General features: G+C 40.3%; 1 protein-coding gene across 1 annotated transcript; it reads right to left on the bottom strand.

The window, feature by feature from the left end:
- Window positions 1-64: 64 nt before the first annotated feature.
- On the bottom strand, window positions 65-3143 carry scg2b (secretogranin II b). Its single transcript, XM_081374199.1, has 2 exons — window positions 3027-3143; window positions 65-2401 (listed from the first exon to the last, which is right to left on the bottom strand). The coding sequence occupies exon 2, from the start codon at window positions 2394-2396 to the stop codon at window positions 627-629; it is 1770 nt and encodes a 589-aa protein (XP_081230325.1). The 5' UTR covers window positions 2397-2401; window positions 3027-3143; the 3' UTR covers window positions 65-626.
- Window positions 3144-11397: the final 8254 nt, after the last annotated feature.

An 11397-nucleotide genomic window follows, 5' to 3' on the forward strand; every position in this document is an offset into this window, starting at 1 on the left:
GAAGTGTTTTTGTGTTGAATCATGCATAACTGTAATAAGGCATCACAATACAGCGAGAAGAAAAATAATACGGTAATGCTTTATTCATGTTTCTCTTCTCACACTTTGGAACACGTACAAAATGATTTATAAATGGGAATCACATCCATCTTTATTGGTTTGATAATGAAATGGCATGTAAAGATTGCAGCAAGCGGAGTCCTACGACTACAGGAACATTCTCTTGATACCAACAAAAGGAACAAGAAAACATTTCGAGGACCACCAATTCATAAACGACAAAAAACACTTGAACTCCCGCATATTGATATACCATATCTGTATTTACATCATATAGAATTCCATGAAAACTAAAGCACTTTAAACTGTTTACCTTTTTTTTTTTTTTTTGAGGAGAAATAGGCATGTCGTCCCACAGGTAACCGTCCCCCCCCCCCCGTTCATACTTGTACAAGTCCCTTCAGTGGCAGGATTGGCTAGTAGGTGCTTCTTACAAGCAGTTTGCAATTTGGACAGTTCAGAAGTCGTTCAGGTAGCCATGGCAACCATATCAAAGAGTTAAAAGGTCAAGGGGCGGGACTTGTCAGAATAGGAGCGGGGGGGGGAATAATGCACGCTCAGGCTTTTCACATTCCTGCAACCATTTTCCCATGATACTCTTTACCCTCTTCTGTTCCAGACACTGGTGGGGTTTGGTCTACGGTCTCCTGTACTGAATCTTGAGTGGGTGGCTTTTGGGGCACCTCGGCCTCCTCTTTCCCTTGGGTGTCTCTTTTGGTGAGCGGGCTTTTCCCATTATCAACCTGATCAAAGAAATCTTTCATGGCCTCCTCATACATGTCATAAGGCAACTGTCCATTCACGGTGGAATCAATAGCTCTCTTGCGATCGCTCGAGCTGGTATCGGGGTACTCGGTCAAGAGTTTGGCTGCGAGGAAGGTTGACTCTTCATCCTCATCCACTGCATCATCATCGTAATCATCTTTTCTTTTGCTTGGGGCTTTGTTTAACTCGGACAGGAACAAGCCTCCCCGTCTTCCGCTTGGGTTGAAGTACTTTGCCATGGCTGTTTTGTAGGGCCTTTGCTTCAGCAAAGAATATTTAGCATTCTTGTTGGCTAGATTCCCTAACCCGAGCACTTTCAGGATATCCTCAGTTTTGACATCATGAGGGATATCGCTCACTGTGACTTCAGGCTGCCGACCGTTGTAATACTTGATGACCCGGCTCTTGTACCGAGGTTGGCTGGGCTTCCTAGCCAGCTGGTTCTCAGGAAGGCGTTGTTGTTGTTTTCTGGTTTCCTCCATGAAGAGCATTCCAACCAGGTCCTCTGGAGGCACCTGGAGCTTCATTGAAATGGCAGACAGAAGTTGTTTAATTGCCCTAGGGTCCATTAGAGAGGGCCGGGATTGTAGCCGCCTCCGTCCTTCCATCAGGTCCCGTTTTTGTGCTTGGTCAGTCATCTCCAAGACCTTCAACAGGTAGTAATCCACGAGTTTTGTGTCATCGTCCGGGTTCTCGTCGTCCTCTTCTGTGGGACCAGCTCGTCTTTCCATGACCTCGCCCTGCTCGCCGTTGTCTCCTAGCCCTCGTTCATATTCTTCATGGCTTCCTTTTACTACCTCCTCCGTCTCGAGCTGCTCCTCTAACGGCACCCATTCCTCCCCTCCGGTCACGTCCTCGTACGCCAGGCTCCTAACCCTGTAGAGGTCATCGTCGTCTTCGCCGTCTTCGTCATCCTGGTTCTCTCGCTTCTGGTTCTGCGCGGCGGTCAGTTTACCAAGCTCCTCGAATATAGAGCGCATGTTGGCGAGGCTCTGAGGAGTGTACTGCTCATCCAAATCCTCAGTAGCCCGCTTGTTATCCCTGTGGTTCTCCTCATCCTCAAACATCAACGGGTACTTCTTGTGTGGCTTCACAAAGCCCGCGTAGTCTCCAACAGGGCTCTCTGTGTCTGGCAATGGGCGCCTGCTCTTGTGAAGACGCCGCTCACTTCCAGGCGCTGGCTGACTTTCCGGGCTCTCTCCGGTCTGTTCCAGCATCCGCAGCAAGGATCGAACCCACTGTGGCACCTTGTTTTCAGGCCAATGGGTGGCATCCTCACGCGTGGGCGCGTTCTCGTCCTGCAGGGAGGCGAGCTGCACTAGAAATCGGAATTTGTCCACCTCGTCATAGTCTCCGGTTGGGCTCTCTGGTCCATCGGCTCTCTGCTTCAAGCTTTCGATGTACTCCAGGGCTTTGATCATATCAGAGCTGGGTGCGAGGAAGCCACCCTGGTCTCCGCCTCGCAGGCGATGGTGGCGCACTGAGGCGCCCTGCACGGTTAGTGTTTGGAGGAGGGTAGCGAGCAGGACCACCACCCCTCTGACGGACAGTTTCGGTAGTGACATCATCATACCACCTAGGGATAAACAAGCATAAAACTAGTTACCCCATGCAACCTTTTTATTTATGTTGCAATCTTGGTTTAAAAACAATGCATGCAATGTAACTAAAATCTTGAAATGTAAAATTCTGCTCAAGTTTAACTACCTATGCGCAGAGACTACTTTGAGTTTTTTTTACGACCCAAAATTGTTTCCAAGACCGAGCAGAAGAGACGCTACAAGCGCCAGAGCAGCAATGAGCTCTGTCAGAACACAACATGTTTTTAAAAGACAACAGCACTGGATGAGTCACCGCCTGTTGTCAAGGTAACCTTTCACTTGTGGCTATACGATTCTTTAAGAACAGCAGATCTATTGATATTTTTCAAGAACACATTCTAAGAGCAAATCTCGATTTAAAAAAAAAAAGAGAGATGGAATATATTTCACTGATCTCTGCGAGACGAAATCTAGCCGATAAGCTCGAGATGAGAGATGCTGATGATGAGTGATAGTATCTAATCAAGCAAAGCCGTAAAGAAAAGAAAAGAAAAAAAGGCAATACTTCTTATTAACCCTCTCAAAGCAGCTTAATCATACGTTAACTATCTTCACACAGCATCATTTCGTGATTGCAAAAATGAAAATGAGCCGTCGTACCTTTTGTGTAGAGCTCAGAGAATGTGAATGAGCGTGAACAGCATGTCCTCCGTGTTCTCAATGCGCTTCGGTTGTGTTTCAGCACCGGACAGCTCCTCGCGCTATATGAGGCGTCACCTGATCAATGCGTCACCGATGCTCACGCAATACCTAGGCTGTGCATGCATCCGTACCGACGGTAACCATTCACACAAAACTGCAGAAAAAAAATCCGAAGCCCATTAACAGTTTTAAGGCATATTATTATTTCAATTTTAGTTTATTATTTTTTACAATGCACAAAAAAAAAGCACAAACTATGGTAAATGAAATTGCAAAATGAAACATTTCTGTTGTAGATATACATCAGTGACTATTTATTTTCATCTTATTAGTTGAATTGAGTAGGAATGAGATTAGGCATAGGCGTGCAATGTAAAAAAATGGTTTCTTCATTGTCTTTCTGTACACACAGGCGTCACAGAGTTAAATCGTCAGGCGATGAGTCACACACATACGCACACCGTGGGACTCATTGGGGAGAGGAAGGCCTCTGATAAACATACAGCTGTCGGTTGTGGATCTCTCTCACTGTCCCTAGACACATACAGTCCCGAGCATCCGTCAGATGGGGGCCCGTCAGCAGCTGAATTAGGTGCCCTAGTGACATTAGTGCCAAGATGACACTCATCTGTACTTGATCACTTTTCATGGAACACAGACAGAAGTCTCTGCGGAGAAAGCTTTGTCGCCCCCCAAGGCACATTATTTGAAGTATTTTTAGCTGCAGTTTCCAAGTACAAAAAGTAAAGAAAAGAGTTTGTTATTTTTGGCATGCTTACCCAGACAGCCGTGCATTGTTCTGTAATCTTAAAAATAAACACCCTATTTAGAACCAAAAAGGATTATGCTGCATGAGAATGTTTAAATAGCTTCACTAGAACTTTTATTCTTTTTGAAAACCATCCATGTTATGGTGCTTTAAAGAACCTAGAAACCAATATGCATAAAAGTTATTTATTGGCATCTACTGTATGGTTCCATGAAGAACCAGATCTTATGCATAAGCATTCTTTTCCCAGTTACAATGAGAATTTTTATTTAATTTTTTTTTACGTCACTCCATGCTAAAACTCGAAGTCAATTGCTTAATAAATTAATAACAAATATTTAAAGTCCGCGTGAACCGGAAGTTGCAAACGACTTTTCTCCAGTGTTGTGACGTATTTCCCAGTGAAACAGAATATTGAACAGAGGGCAGGGTTTTACTCTAGCGCTCCTCCTCTCCATCTCTGCTCATAACAGACTAACGGTTTGAGGGGAGTGGTTAAGCGTTTCCCAAACCAAGCCGTCAAGTCTACGTCATCAGGGAAGGTCCTCCAATGCAGAGGGGAGGGGCATTTTCAGATTTTGATTAAAGATTACGAAGCCAACATTTTTTTTGTGTGTGGATTGACTTGCATGGATGAATTGTTCACCACAAAACGATCAATTTAGGCAAACAAAGTAAGTATGGTCAATTTTTATTCCATGTGGACTTTAATTTTACGCTGTCCTCGCCATCCCCACATTTTTCTTCATTTAAAAAAAAATAAATAAATAAATAAATCATGAATCATTATGTCTGGTCACCCTTTAGGTCTGTCTGTGGGTTTTGCAAATATGTAACCAATAAAAAAATGTTTAAAAGAGCTTGTGACTATACCTCATAATTCAATTGGTTCCTCAAACTGTCAGTCAAACTTCATAACTCCGCCCCGCCTCTATCGTGACGTGATCGAAGAAGGGCCGCACGCAGTTTGGATCGTCTCTGCCTGTTTGCAATGCAAAAAGGTAAATAAAAAACGGTTTGTTTGAATAAGTACAGCGTTTTCTTTACTCAAAACAATATATAGGACCATATAAAGGATTAAAGGCTAATGTATGTATTTGAGGAGCGGAGAAGAGTGTCTTAAGCCGGGTGGACACTGTGCGTCTTAAACACCCTATCACTTCATAAATAACATGAGCTTTTGGGCAAATGACAGAAAACACTGAGCGTCCACACATAGCTACAATACACTTAATAACTTGTTATGTTGATGAAAACGTAATTCAATGCCCGTTCTAATGACGGACAAAACACTATCAGCTTTCGCCTTTCAAAAACCTCCTAACTCCATTCGCGCTTGATTGTGGTAAATGTGAATAATATAATGAGCATTACATATATATACACACACATATATGGCTGGTTTAAGCTGGAAGAAGCTGGTCTTCAGTTGGTCTTTTAGCTGGTCTTTCAGCCCAAGACCAGCCTGGTCAGCTAAAAAAAACTTTACCCCTCTAAAACCAGACTGGGAGATTATCTTAAGTCAGACAACCATTTTAGGCTGGTTTTAGATGTTTTTTCAGCAGGGATTGCATTATTTATTCAATGGCATCAAACCCCCCCTTTTGGAACCATAATTTTTAAGAGTGTGCTGACCTGAAGAACCTGTAATTTAACACCAAGATCTTTATTAATCTCCAGAGAACCATATACAGCAAAAATTCATATTAGTCCCTGACAGCACAGAATCAGAACGGTGCATATATTTCTTCATTAAATGCGCCCCACAGTTTGTTTTTAGCACGTACTGATTCTGGACTGGTAACCCACAGTCAGCTGACTGCTCTCTGGGGAAAGAGGGGTGATGAGACAGGCCCTCCTGACGTTAGTGGAGCAGTCACATGATCAGATGAGTCATAAGCCTGTGTGTGTGCATTTGGGGATGTTTCCATGGCCGTAAAACCAAACAATCCGTTCTATTTCTGCTTGTTGATTCATAAAAAATACATATCTACTGACTTCCATTAGCAATTAGAAGGAGTGCTGGGTTTCAGCAGAGCTGTTCTCCTGAAAAGCTGTCTAAAAACTCCTCCCTGCTTTCTAAATAAGATTACAAGGAAATCAATCCATAACTCATTGAATTTCTCCATTTTCTCCCCTTAATGATGTTAGTGTTTTCGTCTGTTGATGTGATGATCATTCTAACTGAACCTAGAGAGCGTGAATGGGGAAAATCACGCTGAAGAGATGACTCTGAAACACGTCTTGCTGGAATTGTCTATAAATAGGCGTTGTGGAGGTGTGAGCAGGAGGTTACAGTCATGTGTGCGTGGACTGTGACGGATGATCTGATAGGCTGAAAGATGTGTAGGCGAGTTGACGAGGGATTCTCTGGGTATAAGCAGGATTCTGCACATTAATCACTTCGAATGAGATGCATGAATGAATGCTTTTATGTTTTCAGATGAAACTGATTTTTTTTTAGTCTAGTTCTTTACCTGTTACCAGCTGAGTGGCTAAAATAAGATCTGTTAAACAACATGCATTTCAAAGGCATCAGAATGAAACTTAGATTTACATTTAGTCATTTAGCAGACACTTTTGTCCAAAGCGACTTACAATTTAGGACTAAATTAAGCGAGTCATCGTGAAGACGCAAAAACTGCTAGAAGTGCTCAAGAAGTGCTCAAAATACAAAGTTCAGGCATTGTTCAGAGAAGCATAAGCCCGATAAGGGAGTATTAAAGGAAAAGGAAAAGGATTTAGATGTGAACATAGTGTCATAATTTAGATGTGAACTTAGAATGAAACTTAGACTTGTAGTGAGCCAGGGTCCTGTATCTTCATTTATACCATGGTCTGGGTGAATACTCGATTCTGATTGGCTGCAGGGTGTCCATTAAAAAGTGATAGAGGACACCTAGTAAAGGAGTTCTGGTGAAACTGACTGTTTACCTTTCGAAATTAATAAATAAATGCGCTGGCTACATCAGCTGTGAGTAACCATAGCAACAGGCAGTCAAAGTATCAGTTTACAATTTATTGTATCAAAACAAACATCTAGTTAGCCGTTATACATAGCCTACTAATACAACAATGAGCGACTATAAATATGTTTCTGGCTCGTAAGTGAGCTAAACTGAAGGGTTCTACGAGCTGAGCGGACTATAAATATCTCCGGTTGCTAAATAAACCGTCAGGCGTAACCAGGGAAACCAAGTTATTGTTTGTAAAAACTTTAGATTTCGATTGTAAAACTAATTAAAATATAAACTAATGTTTTACAAATGTGTTATTTGGCAAGTGACCATGGTATAAGCGGGTTAATGCCCGACGAGGTGTCCATTGTCAGGTATTAATGGACGACGACGAGGCGTGAACTGTCTGACGCACAGCGGAGGCCGAAGAGAAACATTAGTTTATATTTTAATTAGTTTTACAATCGAAATCTAAAGTTTTTACAAACAATAACTTGGTTTCCCTGGTTATGCCTGACGGTTTATTTACTAGGTGTCCTCTATCACTTTTTAATGGACACCCTGCAGCCAATCAGAATCGAGTATTCACACAGACCATGGTATAAACACAGATTCACAACCTAGGAAGCTAGGGAGTTTTTTGAAACGCACCCAAAGTCAAGAAGTCATCATTTTGGGCCTATTTCATTCCAAGCATTATTTCATTCACTTACAGAATTAATATCGCATCTCTCTTCAACATGTCTCATGATTTGAGTTCAATCATGATCATGTTTGTAACACAAACAATGCAGGATATTTGTTACTTGCCATTTGTTAAAATCAGTGCTATCTTTAATCTTTTGCCTGCTAAAACAATTACCCTTAAACAATTTCTGGGTTGTTTCAACCCAACTTTGGGTCAGATTAGGACAAACCCAGCCGCTGGGTTACATTTTTCAATGACATTTTTAACCACACGTCCATATTTGACCCAAAATTGGGCTAAAACAACCCAGCGTTTTGTAGAGTAATTCTATTAATGTAGCTGAACTGAAGCAGCAGAGCTTTGAGAATACAGCAGATTTGTTCTTTTCTGTAAACTGACAGTTTGAGTTGAGATTATATGCTTGGCCTGTTCTGTTGATTTGATTCGGCTCAATGAAAGCATCAGTTATCCAGAGCCGTGTTCAGTATGCTGGGATGGGCTGACAGCACGGCGGAGGGAGGGAGAAGGGGATGAATGTCAATGAGAATAGAAAGGGAGGGCTGCATCGTCTCACTGCTGTCATTCTCATAAATACAAGCAATGAAATCGATCACTCAATTAATTCTTTTACTTTCTGTGTCCCCTATGGTGCTCTTTGCTCTCTTTCAATTTTTCCTCTGTCTTCCCCCCCCCCCCCCCCCATCTCTAATATCTCTGGTTGCTGGGGAGATTGACAGCGGCGTTGTGTGGTTCCTGGAATCTCAATCAAGGCTTGTAATTCCAGAGTCAACAGAAACCGACAGGCACTTCAGTGGCCCTCGATACCCAGCGGTCTCTGTGTGTCATGGAGTGAATATAACAGGTACTAAAGTGTGTGGGAATGACTCATAGATGTTTGTTTTTCTGCATTAGTGTACCCACACTTTGCAGCAGAATGGCCATTTTATATTACTAAATAATATAAAGGATATTGGTGACTTCAGCCGGAACAAAGACCTTGAGCATATAGGCTTTTAAAAAGTAAATAGGGTCCGTGGGTTTCATGTTGACTTTAAGGAGATCTCATTTGTGAAATGTCTTTAGGAGACACTATAATGTCTCTATGGTTGTCTAAAGGCCAGTTCTGCCCTTTAATCTCTCTCCTCCTCCCTCTTTTTTTCCATCTCGCTTGACTCCTTGTCTCCATGGTGATCTTCTGCTTTACGTCTTTCACTCATCTCTCTTGTTCACTTGTTCTGTAAGTGTAGAGTGTGTGTGGCAGGTGGGTTGTAATAAGGATGGGAAAACTACTGTTTATGTCATTTGTTTCTCTTCTTTCTATCTCGCTCGCCTAATTGTGTGCGCTAAAACAACTTTTTTTTTTTTTTACTGAGGAGAACAGGAGGGCGCGGGAAGATCGAACCCGTCACCTTGGCGTTGTTAGTGCTATGCTTTAATTGCTACTAGTTTACCAAACGTTCATTTTGATAAGAAACCATGGAATAAAAATTAATAAAGATATTTTGAAAAAATAATAAAGATTTTTTTTTATATTATTTTTTTGTCACACCACAACACAATACATAGTGACTAGGTGGTTTAAATTTCCAAGAAGGCGCCATAACAGTGTTAGTTATTCATAAAATAATAATAAAAAATAATGTCCCTTTTATTTATAATTGTATTATTTGTACTTATTTTTAATAAATTGTATTATATTTTACTTTTATTATTCTGTATTATATAAATTATATTATTATTTTTTATATTTTATAATATTTTTTTAATAATTTAATTTAAATGAAAAATAAAAACCATTAATAATATTTATCATTTTATTTTATTTTGTATTTTATTTATAATTGTATTATTTGCTCATACAAAATAGTTTTCATGGATTATTTTATTCATAACTATTATTTGCATTTATACAAAATTATGAAAACATATCAATAATGGTTTTATTATTATTTATTTAATTTAAAAAAAGAAATTTTTTATCATTTTATTTGATTATTTACTGCTTGAGTCCTGCCCCACTAAAAACAGACCTGAAACCCATTTTTGGTTTTAATTCTGTTTTAATATACATAAGCGTGAAGATCCAAAACCATCTTTCATTGATGTTTTCTTATTTATTTTGCTCTAACTCATCTTTAGACTTATTAGCCATCTCTCCATTGATTCATTCAGTCTCTCTCTCCCCACCCTCCATACTCCTTCACCTTTCTCTGACTCATTTCTCTGACGTATTCTCTTACGTGTGGAGCGGGGGCTCTTTTCATTTTTCTATCTCTTAACAATACATCAGTATTCCTAATGAGAAGAAATGAACATTGACGTCAGCCGGTTTCTCCTAGTCTTTCTTTTCGTCTCTTTTGCAGTCTCCTGTGCTATCAGTTCTGTTCTGTCCCTTTCAGAACTCTTTGGAGCATTGAAATGTCCAAGCGCCTGCATCTGATGGTGACCTTGTGTTTTTGTGGAACTATCCGCATGTTCTGTGGTCAGATGTGTTGGGTGAGCTGCCACATTCACCAGCTGTGATAAGCCCGACACCATCTGCTTCATTCTGGAACAGTTTATCACCCTTTCTGAGCAGCGTTCTGGAAGATTTTAAAGCATTTAGGAACCTTCAGAGCATTCTAGCAGATGGTACAGTCTTTAAGATAATATCTTCAGCTGGTACAGTCTTTAAGAGTCACTGATATTGAGAATAAGTAGCGTTGCTGGTCAGGGTTAGGGTTATGTTGTGTTTTAGAAGCTGATGTTTCCACCAAGCTTTTTAATCGACTTTGAGTCCAGTTAAAGGTGCAGTAAACGATTTCGGAGAAACACTGTCGATATTTGAAATCAACCCAAACAAACACACTTCTCTCTTCATTGCTCCGCCCCCAAAATGCACAAACACGCAATGCAAGAGCGGATGTCTCTTTATCTTTGCTGAAGCGAAGTAGAGCCCGGCCGATATTATCGGCCGATATTAGGCATTTTCCAAACTATCGGTATCGGCATTTATAATGGCCGATAAATTAATATTTAAAAAATAAAATAAAAGCGGACGAAATACCCTTCAACCATGTTATGAGTGTTGGCGCTGCATAGTTTGTCCACCAGAGGGCACTATACAAGGAAGATCGCTAACATCAATGAGCTTGGAAATCACAACAAACTTACTCTGCCTAAATAAAGTAATGATTACTGTATTTATAACTTGCATATCTGTAGTTCCAGTCTCTCCATTGTAAAATGTAAGTTAGGCACGCGAGGAGTGAACATTTAGACATAGAGAAAAAGTATCAAACATAGCCTGTGCATAAAAGTTAGGCTAGCTTTTCTTTCACACGTGTGTGAAATCCAAGTGTGCGTTGCTGACTTCGTTTAGCCGCAGCATTAACGAGTCACATAATGTATTTAGTGCATCACTAAGTAGTAGATTTTAGAAGGCAGGCAGCAAATGATGATTGGAAATGGTTTGTTGTAGCTTGATGGAAGAGATGGATAGAATTAAAAGAGTGCAGGTAAAGGGATAAGCAAGTTGACATTGTAATTATAAGGTAGCTTATAACATTGACATTTGGCAGACGCTTTTATCAAAAGCGACATACATTGCATTTCAAGGTACACATTTACAATCTTATCAGTTCTTCACACACACACACACACACACACACACACACACGCACACACACACACACACATTATTACATAATTGAATTATTACTCTCAATATTAATAATAATAGTTGACTTTTTTGTTCAAAGGACTTTAAGTTTCATATCTTAAGTTTGTATTTTTATACATTATATTTATCAGAACTTTAATATATTCTGTTCTGTTGTGACAATAAAACAAACAAGTTTATTTTTAAACTGCATTATCATATTATTTTAGTAAGGCTGAGGACTCTTGAATAACGACAAATAACTAATGTTAGGG

Source organism: Scardinius erythrophthalmus (genome assembly GCF_964197995.2).
Source record: "Scardinius erythrophthalmus genome assembly, chromosome: 9".
Classification (NCBI taxonomy): Eukaryota; Metazoa; Chordata; class Actinopteri; order Cypriniformes; family Leuciscidae; genus Scardinius; species Scardinius erythrophthalmus.